The sequence below is a fragment of the Parasteatoda tepidariorum genome, chromosome X2 (assembly GCF_043381705.1).
Source record: "Parasteatoda tepidariorum isolate YZ-2023 chromosome X2, CAS_Ptep_4.0, whole genome shotgun sequence".
NCBI lineage: Eukaryota > Metazoa > Arthropoda > Arachnida > Araneae > Theridiidae > Parasteatoda > Parasteatoda tepidariorum.
In genome coordinates, this window is record NC_092215.1 from 17,939,916 (window position 1) to 17,958,943 (window position 19,028).

Here is a 19,028-nt window from a genome sequence, read left to right on the forward strand (position 1 = left end):
TCCTCTGTGTATATATGTATGTATAATTGGTTCTATTAAAATTGGGGTCCGATATTCATTGGCATGACCCCTTTACACAAAAGTGTTCTTGAGGCTGGCAGGTGTGAAAAAGGTAGAAACTGAGGTTATATTTTGCACCAAAAACAATCTTATCAATAAACCTCAACCTCAATTACGCCTAATAAAATCAATCTGGTATACAGCTAAGCAATTCCTTTTGCTGAAATCGGGTGAAATTATTCACACCTCAAACATATTTATTTACTTGAAGTGTAAAAAAATAACATGTACATCTCAAAAACAACCTCTAAGCTGGTTGCACCTAAGCTAATAGATTACTATCAACCTCAAAAGAACCTCAAGTGCGAACAAATCAACTTCATACACCTTGATTATAAACCTCTGGAGGGTGATTCTTTGAGGTTGTTCTTGAAGACAACTTTAACTAAACCTCAAAAACACTTTACGTTTTTGTAAAGGCCCATAGATTACGATCCACAAATGTGATTTCTGCTGATACATTGCAGCTAAATTTAAGATTTAGTTTTGTAAAAATTGTTGGAAATCAGCCTTATAAATTTTTATATAAGTCCACTATGTTGAATCCTACATTTATTATAGAGCAAAGCGGCTGGGATAGCCTGGTTGGCAGAGCATATGGCTCATGTTCAATTAGTCGTGAGTTAGATACCTGCCGGCCGGAGATTCCCCGTGAAGTAAAAGGTGACAGGTCATAGTTAAACTTGTCGGGTCACAAAATCCTTCAATTTCCCATAACAAATTATTACCTCTGGGGATACTGAATTGGTAATTGGTTGTTCTCTGGTTTAGGGCCAAATTACGATCTGTGGAGGAATGAATGGATGTAGGAATGAATCCACCGGGTGTGACTTATGGGTGAGGCAGAAGTCAAATTCTTGGCCATAGATGGCGCCACTGGTAAACAAGAACAATCGCACCCTCTCTGTCTTAACGGCCGACAATAACAGCAATATTATAGAGCATAGGTAGTAGACATTTTAAAATCATAAACATACCTTTGTATGGCGGGAAAAAGTTAAGATCAGTTACTCTTTTAACTTTCACCAGAACAGTTTTCCAACTTGGTTGAATATCTGCTAACCTTTTCACTATATTTATGGTTGTTGAAACAGTATAATCAATGATTTTTCTTGGTAGTGGGTGGGATGTTGCAAGGTATACTTCAAACTCAGCTATGCCTTTTTCGGTGTTCAGAGCAAGAACTTTGAATGACTTTTTAAGAGATGGTGGATTTACGTTTAGTAAACATTCTTCCAATTTTTCTATGGCTAGCTTATAGAGTTTTTTGTAGTCAATTTTCAGAAGTGTTTCTCTGATCTGTAATAAATGCATGTTTGTTTATTTTTTATTAATTTATTTCCTAAAATAAAATTTTGCTTAAATGGATGTAATTGTTTTAGCAAGAACTGATAAAATCTAAAATCAAAACTAAAAACCAATGTATAAATTTTTTTTCTTTTGAAAAAGTGTTTATTATTTTAAAACAAGTTAAAACTATTTTCAAAAATTTTACAAGCAAGGAAAAATAAAATAAATAAATTTCATTTTAGACATTGAACTTCGATTAGGAAATCAAAAGCTTTTATTTACAGTTTTCATTTTAATTAAAAATTATTTTTCAACATAAATAATTTAATTAAAAAAGAAAAAAATAAAGAAAGAAAAATTTTGGAATTTTAAATAAATGATTCATTATCATTCATTCATTCATTATCATTCATTCATTCATTATCATTCATTCATTCATTATCATTCATTCATTATCATTCATTCATTATCATTCATTCATTATCATTCATTCATTATCAATGATTCATTATCATGAGTCTTGTCTATAAATTTACAGTCGTAATTTTTTCAATGTCATTGAAATAATTCCGTAATAATAATTTCAGGAATGAGAACACTTGAATACGTTAAGTATGTTTTCAACACGTTAAATCCAATTTTGGATTATATAAAAACTTGATTTTTAAAATTTTGACCAAAGCATGGTATACTGATGGCACAGAACATTAATTCATTTTCATAAATATTTCAAAAGATACTTATTTTGTTTAAGAAAAACTAGTTTTATGAACAGCTGGCGTTTTAAAGCTGATATCTTCAAGCTCATTTAAATGTACTTTAACATATTTTATCACTGTGCACTACAGATTTCGAAGCAAAGCGAATTTCAAATTTGAAATCGCTCCCCCTCCGAATGAGGTAAGTTAAAGTATTAGTATAAACCTGGCGTATAAATCTCAGCGTAAATTAAAAAACCCTAACTCCGACTTTTTTCAAATATACCTTTTTTTGGCATCCAAAAGGCTGATTCTAATTAAATGATTAATAAATTAAAATTAATATGAGCCCTTACTTCAGTTTGAAGCAATTTTTGATAAAACAGGCAGTATACAAGTACTTATACCTATAATATACATACAAACACTAAAATTTTTGATGCAGATGGAGAATTTTGTTTTGCTACCTCTGCTTTTTTAAAGATATAGTTTTAATATTAGGGGGCAGTGTATGCCTCCATTGCCTTTCTATGTGCTTTCACAAAATCCTAAGACTTTCACATCATTTACCGAATGCCGGTATATTTAAATACTCAATTATTTACTGCAGTATAGAAGAGGCAAATTTTTGTGGATTGATTGATCGTGAAAAAGCTAATTTACGTCATGCGGATTCTCTGATTCTCTAACAGTCTTGAAAACAATGAAATAAACCCATCTATCCAACAAAACAAGGGGTATAATTTGTGCTATGTAGACTAAAGTAAAGAAAAAACGTGAAAAAAGCTCAAATGAAAGAGCCTGAATAGACAGTTCTACAAACAAGAACCTTCCTCTGTGTCTAAAAGTCAAATAAAGGTATTTGAACATGGAAATATTTCCTAATTCAAACTTGTTCCTTTATCCCTATTGGTTAAACCGCTTTACGCGTGTTCATCTCTTTACTTCTTTACCTTCATTTGACATTTAGACACCGAGGATGGAACTATGGAACTATAGCAGCGTGTCAATTGGTGTACTTTTATTTGTGCTTTTTCTCGCTGTTTTGTGTTTTAAACTCGTCAATCTTCAATTTTTTAGTTTAAATTTAATTTATGTTTAATTTGGAAAGCAACTTTAAAACTATAAAATAGCAATATATTAAAATATCACATACCATGCAACTGACAGAATAATTAAAAATTATCTTACGTTCAAGTAAGTTTCTTTTGCAAGTTTTGCTGCTTGGATAACGTATGGATTAGAGACGATCTTTCCTCTAACAGCTCTATAATAAGATGGGAAATCTCGTAAAAATCTTTGTGCAATGGGTTCCAGCTTCTCGTAGCTGAGTTTAACAACTTTTACAACAATTTCACCACAACGATACTTTGTGAGAGGCTCAAGGAATTCCTTTAATAAAGTAACAGCTTTGCCCATGAAATTTCTGAGTTCTGGATGTTCTTGACTTAAAAAGTGTTGAATTCGATCTGAAAAGATAAATAAATACTGAATTACTAAGTTTTGTGAAGACGATGATGAAAAGAATATGATTTTCAACACAGTAAAAGATTGTAAAAGCATTATATATAGAAAAATTCAAATTAATTTTTGTATTCCAATAGCGTATTCCATTTCAACAAATGAGAGTTCATAATTTGTTTTCAGTGACTTTTTAATTAATAAAAAGGTAAAAAAAATTGGCGAAAACCAGAGAAAAATGTATAGGGTGTGCCATATAAACCTCGTCAAAATATAAAATTATTGATTTTATTTCAGCTCCTCTTGCGTAATTACTGTCCGCCTTATGCAATAAAAAACGCGGTTTTTTAAGGTATTCTTCTCAGACTACTTAAACCTTTCCAATCAAACAATTTTTGACTAAAATTAAGACAAGCAGCACATTAGCCAACGATGCCAACTCCTCCGGCTTTTGCAAAAGTTTCATAAATTGGCGGTAATTTAAATCGGAAAACTTGTAGAAAAAGGACAATTACGCCTGCTCTTTAACCCCTTGGGGACGGGTGATTCAGAAAAGCATTCGTACAAAATCAGAATCAAGTTGTAATTAAAAAAAAACGGTAACTTAAATGTAGTCGTTGCTAATTTGACAGACTTACTTTGTTTTTACTTTAATTATTGTTAGTTTAATCGTATATATAATCAATGTTAAGTCAAAGTATAACTAAATAGTTTTATTTCGAACAAAGTATTGGTGAATTAAATGAATCAAACAATTATAACTCCACTCACACATAAACTGCTAAGGAAATACTTTGATTACCAGTTTTATATTTTTACCCTGAATGATACGGTTTTATGCTGTCACGTATATGTGACAGTCGGCGCGAAAGAGTTAAGAGCTACAGAACGAGATAACTGCAACACAGTTGAATTTCATATGATACTTTGAATTTTTAATATGTAGTGGTGGAAAAATTAATTAAAACGAAAAATACTCAACTAAAAATAACTTAAATTCGGTTACCACTAGGAACTATTTTCTTTTACGAAGCGGAGCAAATTCACCTCTCTGCATTAGCAAATGTATACCTGTAATGCATGTATACCGGTCGTTTAAAAATGTATACCGGTCGTTTAAAAATGTATACCGGTCGTTTAAAAAGAATTTACAAAGCGATAGCAAGGCAACCATTAGGTTTGAAAGAATTTTCTAAAAACAAAACAAAGACATCTATACGCATAATAACAGCAATGCCAGCTTACTCCAGAAAGCGGATAAATTTCGAGAGGAAGTCTTTTAATGTTTGGTTCTTATTTTAGAAAATTCTATTTATAGGGTTTGTACTCACCACTACTTTTAAATAATTCTAAGTTTTATGCGATACGCCATTTTGTTACAATAAGCCGTGTTAAGTCTTTTAAATATTTCGCAATATTAACCAATAATCTGCAAATTAATGTTTGTATTTCTTCACCGTTTTTTAAAATATTTTGTTGCATCAGGAGCAGATGGTATCTCTACAATAAGCCAACAAATAGATCTCATCTATACATTATTTTTAAAAATCATTGACTCGTCGTGGTAGTTAAAATTTTTTTTAAACATTACATTTCAAGATACGCCAAAACGCTAATGCTACTAAGAAAAGAATTTTTCAGAGGCCGTAACAGTTGGCAACATGGGTGAAAGCCCTTATATAGCAAGACGGAAAAGAGAAAAACCTTGTACAGAAAACATTTCATTCCAGCATTTTTTTTCGAAAAAAATGAAATATCTATAACTATCAAGATTTCTTTTATAATTCTGGCATATATATAAAACTGCTTCTTTTCCAAGATAAAGTCATCAATTATGCCTTTCATTTTTCAAAAATCAATTACTGTACATATCAAATCATGTTTTATCTTTATTTTTAATTTAAGTCTACAATCAATATTTCTAGTGTTAAGTCAATTTGTCATATTAAATTTCATTGTTTTATTATTTCACAAGCAAACGGCTTAATTTTTTTTATGGTTACCACAATGTATTCGAATGAACTTCAATGTATGTCACAATTAAATATGTGCTAGTTAAAATATAGAAATTTAATTAGTGAAATATGTATCAATTTATGTTATTATTTATTTATGTCAACTTATGTATATATATGTCAAATTATGTTTATATTTATATATATCAACTTAGATTCGATGAATCAGATATTCAAATGTTATATTTACTCAAGCAAAGTGCTTGTTTTTCTATTAGCTACCACATCGACTGCTAAATTCAAAATGTTATTACTATAAATTTTCTGTAAATTTCTAGATGTATGGGATAGGGGCCGCTAAGTGGCCCAGGTGCCCAATTTTTGTAAATAAAGTAAGTAAGTCCAAGATAAAGTAGATATTGTTGAAAAATTAAAAAAAAGAACAAGTAAACTCCTCCCCAAAACTAGCTATAACTGAAATGGTTTTACTACCAGCCTTTCCTCTTTTCCGTCTCGCTTTCACCCCTGGTTGGCAACTATGCAACAGCGACCACGAACTCTAAATTTTAGGTAGGAAAAATATTTTTGATCTCTATGTTGTTTAAAAAATAGTAGTGATTAAAAAATGGTGTAAGATAAAAGTTTTACCAGTGGTCCTTACATAGCCTACTGAAAAAAATTTAAACGGTACTTATAACTATCAAAATACTCCACTTTCACTTTAATTTAAAGATTTATTTCAGGAACTTAATATCAATACTTATTGTAAACATAACGTGATACATCTCATTTCATCCATAAAATAAACGAAAAAATGTCACATTTCTCTTGCCACCGTTTTAGTTCTAATAGGGGGCTTTAACTCCTGTCATAAATTTTTTTAGTTCGTAGCATTTTAGGAATGCAAGTTGCCAAACTACAATTATTGAACCGGAAAGGTTTAAAGAGTGAACCAGTACCCCTCACAACGAACGGTTTTTTGAGGTTTACAGATGCAAAAAGATAAACTTAAGGTAAAAAATGAGGCTTTGCACCAAAAATAACCACATTAATAAATCTCAATTTCAACCTTATTTACACCTCACAAAATCAACCATATATACAGGGTGTCTCAGTTAAGCGTTTCAGAACTTCTAAGAGGGGTAGGGGGCATCCTGACGACTCGAAATCATATAGCAATGTGGGGTCGGAAATGCTTTCCTGAAGCGGTGACGTACACAGAAGCGCCATAAAGAAAAGAGACCGTAAGTGAAAAATCGTTATAATAATACATTGAAAAATTATATGGTGCATGGGCTAAAGTAAATGTTCGAAGTTTCTGCCACCTGCTACAATGTACACCTCACGTCTCCGGCGCATGGACATTCGAACATTCTGCAATACTCCAGGCATATCTCGCAGGCAGCTACTGCGATTCTTGCAACCAGCTTTATCAACTGGGGTGTCATAAACCAGTGTTTTCAAATGACTCCAGAAATCAAGACATAATAGGTCGGGTGACCGAGGAGGCCATATAATTTTTTCAATGTATTATTATAGCGATTTTTCACTTACGGTCTCTTTTCTTTATGGTGCTTCTGTGTACGTCACCGCTTCAGGAAAGCATTTCCGACCCCACATTGCTATATGATTTCGAGTCGTCAGGATGCCCCCTACCCCTCTTAGAAGTTCTGAAACGCTTAACTGAGACACCCTGTATAACTCAACGATACTTTTAGTTTAGATCTAGTGAAACTATTCACACCTCTAATCTACTTTTTTGCTTGAAGTGCAGAAAAATAACCCGTATACCTCAAAAATAATCTCCCTAAGCTTGTTGCTCTAAAGTAGATTTCCATCAACCTCAAAACAACCCCAGGAGTGAATAAAATAATTTCATACACCTGAAAGCTTTCCTAAAAAATTTTTTACTGTGCAAATTGACTTATTTTCTCAGTGGCCTAATCAAACAAACTTTATTTAGCGATGTTAAGGTGATGGATTAACACTAAATTCTACTTTAAATTTATTAATTAACACGTTCACTCCGGGAAAAGGGAAAATACTGGTAGAAGAGCTATTTTAATATTAGATAATATTCGGGAGGAGTTAATCTATTCTCCGCAATAACAATTCACTGTAAGGAAAATTATCACGGCGAAGAAGAAATTCAATATAAAAATTGCATCCGTTAAAAACAATTGGTAGTTATGGATTTTTATTATTCCCGGAAAAAAACTAAAAAATGAAATTTATTGTTACCAGTTTTCACTCCGGTGTACTACCAAGATGAGACAATCTAGCGTGACCCACCGGTGGGTCACCCCGGCGTGAGCGTGTTAAAAATGTAAATTTTAAAAAGGGATAAATTAAAATAAAACTAGATAAAGATAATTTTACCTGGCAATCTTAGGAGGTAGTCCCTCAGCTGTTTCACCAGTCCCTTAAAACCATCGTCATGGTAAGCTTTTACAAAAGCTTTACATTCAATATTGTCATCACAGGCCTTTTTCACAAGCTCAACAAACTTGTGAACAGTTTTTAGAGTAGTTTCGAGGTAGTTTTTATAGTACGAACCAACTACATTCCAGATTTCTTGGGCGATTGCTTTTGAAATTGCCAATACCTTCTTTCCACAGTGCCTGACCTCTTCAAATGACCTAAAATATTCACATTAACTACAATTGCAAACCTCTATATTTCTTCTTTACCAAGACAGAAAACTATAAAAGGTTTCGAAATCCTATCAGCCGTTAGACATTGCCTTTAACGTTCTTGCTTAATTGATGCAAATTTGGTGAAGTGATACTTTTAACTATAAGCATGGTGTTTTAAATTAGATTGACGAATCTTGAAAATTTATAAGTGAAAAATTAAAGTAAAAGGAAAGGGCAAAAGAACAATTTTTGCAGAAGCATTCGATTGACAGGGCATCCAAATTTGTAGCAAAAATTTATGTTTTTAGTTCTGAAAATCGTAGGTCCATTTTTTGAAATCTTTCAAAGAATAAATATTACCTTACAGTATTTTCACTACGCTCATCTTCTGGCACAAAGTTTTTATGCTTCGAAATGCAAGGGGAAAATGGTAGCACCATCTATTGGAAAATTTTTGAACTAAAGCCAGAAAATCTTTGTGCGAAAAACTCATGCTCGGTCACATGAATTAGCTGCAAGAATTGTTTTCCTTTTTAACTTCACCTTTTTTAAAGTTATAAATTTTGAAATACCGTCAATTTCATTTTGGACAAACTGCATAAGCGAAATAAAGAAGAAAAACTTTCAAGACTAGGTTAGTCAGAACTGTAAACCTTAATGCTTAGCTTTCCATAAACTTTAAAAAGATAGTGAGAGAGTAATGTAATAATTATCTTTTAAACTGTACCACCAAAAGCATGATTATTCGATCTCTTATGCATATCTTTGGAGAATGTTTTATGTTCCAGTGAAACGTAGATATAATTTTAAATCCCATTTAGTAAACCAATACTAAAATATTGAAGTATAAATCTTTTTTTACCATTAAATGAATCCAGTTAAAATCACGGGGTAATTAAATTTTGTGGAAAAGTTGGCACGTATATTATACTCACTGAAACCTTGGAGGTTTCCAAGTAAAAAATATAATAAATTATACAGTAAAAAAAGGATACTCTAATTTCACAAAACTTTTTTCGCTTTTGACGAAGGTGACTATTCATATACAAACATTTTTCGCATTCACCTTCAATAGTAAACTGAAACAAAAACATTTTAAAGAGTTGCTAATTTTAATCTCTTATAATAAATTTAGATTTCTATTAATCAGCCAATTTTGCAATTTTAGTTGCCAGCGGCAATCCTGTACTTTAAAAAAATAGTTATGATCAGTAAATTAATTTATTTTTGTAAGGATCTTTACCATCTTTCATATACTTACAAATCCGAACAATAGGTTGACATTTTTATGAAGACAGATTCCGACTCTTTATAATAAAACAGAGATGCCAACTTGCTCCAGACAGCAAATATATTTTTTAAAGTGGTAGTTTATCAATTGTGATTCTTGGTTTAATAAATTCAATTCAGTAGATTTTTATCCACCACTATTTCTAAGTAATTCACAGGCTTATATAATTCACCACTATATCGCACTTAAGTCATGCTATACCTCTAAAAAAGCAAGCAAAAATAGACAAATATTTGCAAAATTTACTTTGTAGTTTACCGTTTTTTTAATTATTTCGGCGTGTCCGGAGCAGTTGGCATCTCTGATGAAATGCATACCTGCCAACTTTTAATCCTTTCAAGGCTGATTTTCCCCAGTGGTAGTAAAATGGAATTTAAATTATAATTTTAGGCAGAACCATGCGCTATATTTTGTACAAGCTCATGCGGAGTACCAAAGCAGTGTTACATATTAATATATAAGCTTTATTTTTTAAAAATAGTGGTGGATCAGAAAGATTATAAATTAAGTTTATGAATGCAAGGAATATATAAAAATCATACCATTACTACCACTTTAAATACAGAAATAAAATTTTGCGCCATGTGCGTAAAAGTTTGCAGGTATGGAAGTGATACAAAAAGTGGCTGAATGAAAAAAGTGGTATAATATATGATGTTTAACTAAGTGGCTATTTGCAACAGTTAGCCACGATTTTATTTCAAATAGTGCCTGCTCCTTATAGTTCGAAATATAATCCTGGAAAACTAAATAATTAATAAATTACGGTGAAGGAGAATCTCTAATTTTTTCTCCATTTACTTTTTATTTTTAGCCCTTTTCACCCAGACTCTTTATAATGAAGTGATACAAAAAGTGGCTGAATGAAAAAAGTGGTATAATATATAATTATTTAACTAAGTGGCTATTTGTAACAGTTAGCCACCATTTCATTTCAAAAATTGCCTGTTCCTTATAGTTCGAGATATAATCACGAAAAGCTAAATAATTAATAAATTATGGTGAACGAGAGTCTTTTAATTTTCCAAGACCTAAATTATTGTCCTACCACAATATATGTTTTTGAAAAACTGTCCTATAAATCTGACGCTGGGCGATAATAGGTTAAACTAGTATAAATATTTTGAAAACTGTTTTTCGATATTATGTAAGTAAGTTTCACTACGCACATAGACAATATAAAAAACATACCCTCCAACTGCTACGGAATTTCCGTAGTTTCAGAAATCTTCTTTTCAGACGGTAGCAAAATTAATGTCTTAATATTTAAAAAAAATTAATTTCAGCGTAACTTGTCCACTATTACTTATAAAAGTGCAGGCCATATGGCTAGATTCTTAAGTTCTGATAAAAGTTTGATGAGAGATCCATTTGCTTTAAAAATTTCTACTTTGGTTCGCTACCACTGGAAAGAATTATTTTCAAAATCCTCATAAGTTGGAGGGTATGTAAAAAATAGTACAACTTACGGCAAAGTGTGATAGTAAAATGTAAGTTTTTGTCTTAAAGTCTGAATGTCTCTAATCATTCCAGATATAAATTTTGTAGCTTCTGGGACAAAGAATCTTAATGATGGCTGCACAATTTTGCTGGTAAAAGAAGATTTTATCTTTTTGTATCTTGCTGTGTCTGATATGGGAAGAGTTCCAACACCTGCTGCAGTTAATTCATCTCCAAGAGCAGAAAGACGGAACTAAAAGGAAATATAACTATTATTGATAATGCTTCTTTTTAGCAGTTACAAATTTGTTTTGCGTTATTACTTATTTAATCGTAATTACACTGAAGAGCCAAAAAATGAACCTCGTGTCGGGCCCCGCGAGCACGCAGAAGTGCTGCAACACGACGTGGCATGGATTCGATCAATGTGTGAAGTAGTGCTGGAGATAATTGACACCATGAATCCTGCAGGATCTGGGAGTGTATCCAAAAGCACTCTTCTGAATTTCGACACTTCCGCTGGCCAACAAAATCCCCAGACATTAGCATTATTGAACATATTTGGGATGCCTTGCAACGTGATGTTCAGAAGATATCCCCACCCCCTCTTACTCCCACTGGTTCATGGACAGCCCTGCAGGATTCATGGTGTCAATTATCTCTAGCACTACTTCACACATTGATCGAATCCATGCCATGTCGTGTTGCGGCACTTCTGCGTACTCGCGGGGGCCCTACATGATATTAGGCAGGTATACCAGTTTTTTTGGCTCTTCAGTGTAGTTATCTTAATGAAATTTCTTGTTTAGAATATATTGTAAAAGGACATTTTTAATTTTGAAACTTATCTTTGTAAACAATTGTTTCATCTGCATTACATTTTGCCATTCTTTACATAATTGCTGCGAAACTTAACCAATGAGTTCGATGAGTGCATAGAAATTAAGCTCTCACTTATTAGCGTGGACTCTTATTTTGCGTGTAGTATTACAAATACAGCACAATATTTGACTTTTTTTGATTCTTCGTTTCTTTCATATACTTTCAACGGTACTGTTGATGAGATGTATTATTACAAGACATTTTTAAATTTTCAACTTATCTTTATAAGTAACATATAATATTACATCTGCATTACATTTTACCATTTTTTTTCATTATTGCTGCAGAACTTATACAATGAGCTTGGAAATTAAGCTCTCACTTATTAACACAGACTTTTATTTTGCAACTTATCTTTGTAAATAATATAATATTTCGACTACATTACCTTTAACAATTCTTTTTACAATTGCTGTGGAACTTAATTAGTGAGCTTGATGATTGCATAGAAATTAAGTTCTCACTTATTGTCGTAGAATTTTACTTTGTATGTAGTATTACAAATACAGCAAGGAATTTAAAATTTTAGACTCTTCGTTTTTTTCATTAACTTTCAACTTTATTAGTGAAAATGTTCTGTAATTATCGCCCTAAACATGCATTTTAAAAGTCCTTGTAGTAATGAAGCAAAATTGCTATTCTCATTAAATATAGCAAAATGTAGGTGAGGAATATAAACATTTTCACACTCTAAAAAAGTCACTGTTGGGGATAATGAGATTTAGATATTAATGATAATAAAAACTTGACCTAAAATTAAAGGTGAAATAAAATTCGAAATATTAGTCTTCCTTTCGCGTCCCTAAACGAAACAGTAAAGAAAATGTTTCCTAATTGAAATATTAAACATCTCCTTTGTTATCAAGAAACTGTCAGCGAGACAATTACAGTATATCTTTAAAAACGTGAAGTGTTTTGTGTATTGAAATTATAATAACTTCATGTAGTTTATTGAGTAAAGAAGAGATAAATTTTACCAAAGTTTGTCCCAAAAATTCAGGATTGAAGTTGTTTATTATTCCAATGGTCCACCAATTTTTACGTATTATTTCAAGTGAATATTGGAAGGTCCACTGATTTTCGTCATCTAAGCCTTCAACTAAAACTGATAGAATTTTTCTGCCATCTTCATTGTGACACAATTCATAGGATCTTTTATTTTCTCCTTTAAAAAGATAAAGAAAGCGAGATTAATTCATATATTTCATATTCAACAACTATTTCATATATGATATGATATATGGTATGATATATGGATTTTAATAATAAGCAGCAAAAAGTGAGTCAAACTTTACTTTTTGTGACTTATTGAGATACAGAATTTAGTTCATGATCTATTTAGGGGTTATTTAGGAGAGTACTTGTTTAGAAAAAACACGCCTCTTTTAAAGTAATACAAAATGTTCTTTCATTAAAAAGAGCGGTAGGGTATTTACCCTATTACCCTATACCCCTATATGGTATTTACCCTATCAAAAAGACACATTATATCTGGCGCAAAAGAGAATATGCATTCATATTCAAACTTGCAACAAAAGTACCCGACCAAACTAAGCAGTATTTATATATTTAAGGGTAAATGTCCAACCACTTCTTTTTATTATATAGGCAGCTTTTGCAAACTTAAATGAGGCGCATTTATTTCGTGCACAGAATTTGCGTAATTTTCCGGTGGACCTAATATATATATATATANTATATATATATAAGTGTACAGAAAGATAGGGGGATCATTTTTGTGTTTTTACAAGCCCGGCGATAGCAAAACAACTTTACATTACCTTTTTTCATGGCTCCCACGGCTCTTAAAATTAAATTTATAAATTTATTTTAATAACTACTTTGCTTGTAGTAATTATTAAAATGCATCGAATTTTGAAATCTGAAGTAAAGAATATTTAACTTTTTAAGTTAAATATTCTTTAGCTGGAAGCTAAAAAAAAAGAAATTTGCATTCTTTATTAAAATAGAAACACCACTTTTTAATTTTTTTATGAGCTGCACAAACCCTGCCTTTCAGCGGTCTTTCAAAAAAAAATGTTAAAAGTGATATCAAATCTTCGCATTTGTTACTGGCGCAAATATCAGTTATTGATAATGAGTATATAGAGCATATAGATTCTGTCGTCGAGGTTGTATCGTAAATAAAAATTTTGTGATAACATCAAAAACAAAATTACAGTAATTTTTTAAAATTTTCCTTTTGTTCATAAAGATTCCATAATAAAGAAATATTTTAGTGAATATTCATTTGAATGTGTTAAGATCAGTTCATATAGCTAAGTATGATTATCTAAATTATTTATTTAAAAAAAATTCGCCTCTTCTTTACTCTTTTTCTTTATAAAATAACTCTTTTATTAATTGTCCCTACAATTTATTTATTTTTATTTACTAGCTTCCTTCAGTCAGGAAATGGTTCTTTGCATCTATTATCCCTCTTAATGACATAGCTTTCTCTCTAAATCTTAAAAAAACTCAAATAAAATTTTATTTTCCTACGCTAACTTGCTGAAAAGCTATTATTATTTCTCGATGTGAATAATTTGTATTTATTTTGATTATTTATATCCTAACAAACATACCATCATCATTTAAAACATAAAGTTTGTTACATCCAGTTGCATAATCATTGATAATTTTATATTTGCTGATTTCTCCATTCAAATTTGAAGTTACGTCAGTGACTTGACTTTCATCCAGTAGTGTTTGAGAGGCAACTATATCAGCGTCTAGTCTGTAGAAAAACTTTGGTCTTTGGTACTGAAAAATAAAATTAAGATAATTCGTTTAAAATATGAATTCAATAAAATTGAGATAAAATGATATACTTAATATAAAGTATGAATATTAACGTACTGCTGTATCTTATGAATACTGAAATAAAAGTCATTTATACATTTTGTTACAGATTTGCAAGCCTTTGTATAGTTTCGTAAATGTAGCTAAATATCTTTATTTATGTGGCTAAATATCTCAGAAGGACCCTAAATAATCAATTTAATAAGAGAAATTTGAAGAAAATAGCGTAATTCTAACGAAATTCAGAGGGGAAATAACGCCTAAAGTATTTTGAGTTAGCATGGATTAAACAGGTTAAAATTAAGCGGGAGCAACAAAATTTTCTAAATGTGAGAAGAAATTTACATATTTTTAGATAGTTTATACTTTTAAAATTATTATGCTGTGCTGAAATATTGAATTTAGTTTTGTAAAATTGTAGCAGTTGCAGCATAATATGCCTCTAGAGACGCAGGACTCGCTGCGATATATATATATGCTAGTAAATTTATATATATATATATATATTTCCGAAGAGCCATTACATTATGACCACCCTCCATCTATAACAATGGGCTNAGATATATATATATATAGATAGATAGATAGAAAAAAATTTACATATAAATATTAAAGATTACCGCAGAATTTCGGCTGCTCCTTAAAAAAAAAGAAAAAAAATGAGGTGTCACATAAGGAAAGACGGGCAAGAAAAATGGCAAGATCAGTTCTTGAAAGTATAAAAATAATGGAAATAATTAAATAAAGGTCTAGATAAAATAATAAAGAAGAAATATCTTGTGCACTTGGTGTGAATGCGCTATAGTTAGTTTTAAAATTTTATGCATTTATATTGATTATTGATCACAAAATTTTAAGCGCAATTAACTCGAAACGAAGTTTCAAAAATGTAAACTATGGTAATTTAATTATTTCGTTTTATAAATTTATTTCGGGTAAACAAAGACATTCGAGTTAAGCGTAATATATTAATATTGTAAATAGTTATATTTTCATTTGAAATTATCCATGGCAAAAAATTTTTTACTCTAAAGTGATTGACATGCTAGAAATTATAAACATAGCTTAAGTTATTGCAAGCGGGTCACATTAAAAATACGTTTTTGAAATTTCGGCGATCCATACAAAAGTTTAAAAAATGGTAGTAAAACTATTTCATTTCCAGCCTGTTTTTCAAAGAAATTATCCATTCGTAAAAACCGCAAATATAAAGGATTCAATATCTATACAATCAGTACTACAATCATTCGCCATAAATTTGTTTTTTGAATCGAAGTTGGAGTCACAAGTTTGCTTTAACTTTTATGAAATCTTGCCTACTGCCTTTTTAAAATTTTAGTGTGTAGTAATGTATTTTTTGGAAATGTTTTCCGCATGAAATATGTTAAAAGCAAATTTCCTACCACTTTTTTTTCTAAAAGGTGCTTTCTCACAACTACCAAGCACTGTACAAGTACAATGCTAATTAAAGGTCTAATATAAAAATTACAAACATGTCCGTTAGAAATGATGAAAAATTTCTTAGATTATTTTGAAATACAGTTCAGCTTTTTGAAATAGAAGAAAAACCGTTGTTGTTGCTTCTAATGCCACTTGCGAATATCAGCAAGCCTGTTAGGTGAAACCAAGAGAATTTAAGGAAGAGGATGCGTTTTTTTGTTTTTCGGTGGCGCCATCTATGGTCAAAAATACGACTTTAATCACACACCCGTCATAGCCCGTTTATCGGTCGGACCCATTCATCCACAGATCGTAATTCTGACCTGAATCTTAGAACGATCAATCAGTACCGCCAGAGGAATAATTTGTTATGGGAACATGGAGGACTCAGAGACTCGATAGATTTAACCCTTTCGCGCCGACTGTTACAAATACGTGCCAGCATAAAGCCGTATCAACCACGGTAAAAAGATAAAACTGGTAATCAAAGTAATTCTTTAGCAGTTTATTTGTGGCCGGAGTTATAATTGTTTGATTTATTTAATTCACCATTACTTTGTTCAAAATAAAACTATTTAGTTATGCTTTGAACTAACATTGATTATATAAATGATTAAACTAATAGTAATTAAAGTAAAAGCAAAGTAAGTCTGTCAAATTAGCAATGACTACATTTAAGTTACCGTTTTTTATTTAATTGCATCCTGATTCTGATTTTGTATAAATGCTTTTCTGAATTACCCGTCCCCAAGGGGTTAACAACGTGAAACCAGTCACAATTTACTACACGGCGAGTCTTAACCTGTAGGGATCGGACTTGCTCTTTCTTGGACATGGGCCTAGCTCCCTACCAACCAGGCTATCCAGGCCTAGAAGGAAAGCTAAAACTTGTTACATGGTTTCTTTCAGAGAAATAGTTAAGTAATTGAACTTACTGCAAATGAGATTTTTCTTTCCTTAAACAACCAGTTAAATACAATAAATGCTTCTTGATCAACATTTGAGTCGTCTTTCCAATTCCATATTAAACCAAAATATTCTTCATTTTCATTTACAGTTCCATTCAATTTTACCACAAAATCTAAATGTATGAAAGCAACTTAAAATTAGAAATAGAACTTTCCACTAAAAGATCTTTATATGAAAGAATGAAATCCAATTAAAAAAATTGATCATATTATTTTAAGTTTCGACTTGAATTTTAAAAAATTGCACCAAAAGAAAGCATGTTATGTTTTTTTTTAATTATAAGTAATTTTTGGTAGTCAAACTTGCGTTTTAAAACTAAAACTTAAAATCTAGTGGTATTTTGAAAATTTTTTAATGATTCATTAGGTAATTTTTCCCCAAAACGTTTGAATACAAAATATTTCATCTACTTTCAATGCAATGCAATTGACAGCTGGTCAAGGGAATAAATAATTTAGTCAAACAATTTTATTTATCAGCGATGTTTGAGAGGGGTAAAATAAAGCTGTTCTTATTTATAAATTTTCCACTACTATTTATTTTCCCAAGATGATAAACAGTTGTATTTGTTTGAAATAACTTTTTAAAAAATCCTGCTTGTCATAGATATTTTACTCTAAGCTAAAATAATATGGTTTCCCTTACATACCATCGCCAAGGTAGGAGTAAAATACTTATGCCTCTTTTCCTTATGCTTATTTGCTTTACGTAATAACTATTAAGTTTCACTTTCTCTGCGTATCGCCACCATGGGTTGTGCTTGTGGCAATTCTTTTGTCAAATTATCTTAACCTATCACTCCATACTTTTTAAAAGTAAAAAGTAACTCTGGGGGGAAAATTTTTTGTTGCATTTATACAAGTACTTGACCTTATCTTATTCGGGTTTAGGGATTACGAATCTGAATTCAGTTTTATTCTAAAAGCTACAGATTCTTTTTCAAAACGGTATTTTCGGTCTAGTTTATTTCCTTGTTGTTGTCTGCATGTACATGTTTATAAGGATTATATAGGTTTATAATCATAGCTATATACTCATCTGCTCTTTTGAAAGCAAAACTTAAGAAAACATATGACCTTAAACTATCGCATCGTAAGTTGAAATGCATTATCGCCTTTTTCCTACCACGTCCTACGTAGCATAAAAGTGGAGACATCCTGGTGGAAAATCCAATTTAAACTGTAGCTCTGCAGCTAAGCAAAAGGGAGCATCGAAGGGTTAACAATTGGATAGCTAAGTTTCTATCTGGTATTTGTTATTACTTTTTTAGCTTAAATTTCCTTCAGGGTTGCCAAATGTTTCACTTTCTGCACAAAAGTTTGAGCAAATTGGTAGCAAATTAAATAGTAAAACTTGTAGAATAAGGATAATTAGCCTACTCTTTATAACAGGCATCACGAGATGACTGCAATAAAGCTGCATTTCATTTGATGGTTTGAATTGTTGATATGTAGTGGTTGAAAAGTTACTTAAAATGAAAAGTACTAAGATATAAATAATTTAAACTGCGTTACTACTAGAAAATATATTTTTACAAAGTGGAGCAAGTTGGCATCTCGGATTTCCTGCACAAGGTTTACCATTGGTACCAACTAAGCATTTCAAAGGAAAGCTATTCATGTTTTTGTTACTCACCTTGATGGTAAATATTTAGAATAGCAGTTGGAACAGGACCCTTTTCAACAGCCAGTTTTCCGATGAGCTTGTCTTCAGGGTCATTTGAATAATCCAAAGACATTTCTCCTGTAAATATTTTGTTTTGTGATAGCTCTAAGTCTCCAACTAATTTTATTTCGATTGGCTGAAATAGAATTGAATATTTAAAATAGACTTATTAAAACAAAACATTGCATTATAATATCAACAATGAAGAAATAAATTTGAATATATTTTAAGGAAAATGGCACTGATAATTGTAAGAAATGCTTTTATTTAAATAACTATTCATCGTTTTAAACTAACCATTGTTTGATTATTAAGCTTTGTATTTCTGTTTATTAATTTATATGAAGTGGTGGTCAAAAGCATTTTAAATGTAAGTAATTTATAAATACAGTATTACGCAATAAAGCAGACGTTTTGCTGTCACTAAAATTGGTAAGAA

The 19,028-nt window shown here is 31.0% G+C and overlaps 1 protein-coding gene across 1 annotated transcript in view; it reads right to left on the reverse strand.

Annotated features, from left to right (window-relative positions):
* The window catches only part of LOC107450568 (apolipophorins), a 78,969-nt gene that overhangs the window by 11,401 nt on the left and 48,540 nt on the right, over window positions 1–19,028 (reverse strand). The window contains 8 exon segments of the mRNA XM_071188093.1: window positions 1,038–1,359; window positions 3,240–3,517; window positions 7,844–8,103; window positions 10,861–11,084; window positions 12,691–12,878; window positions 14,299–14,476; window positions 16,891–17,042; window positions 18,548–18,725. Of these exon segments, the coding sequence (XP_071044194.1) occupies window positions 1,038–1,359; window positions 3,240–3,517; window positions 7,844–8,103; window positions 10,861–11,084; window positions 12,691–12,878; window positions 14,299–14,476; window positions 16,891–17,042; window positions 18,548–18,725 (1,780 nt within the window).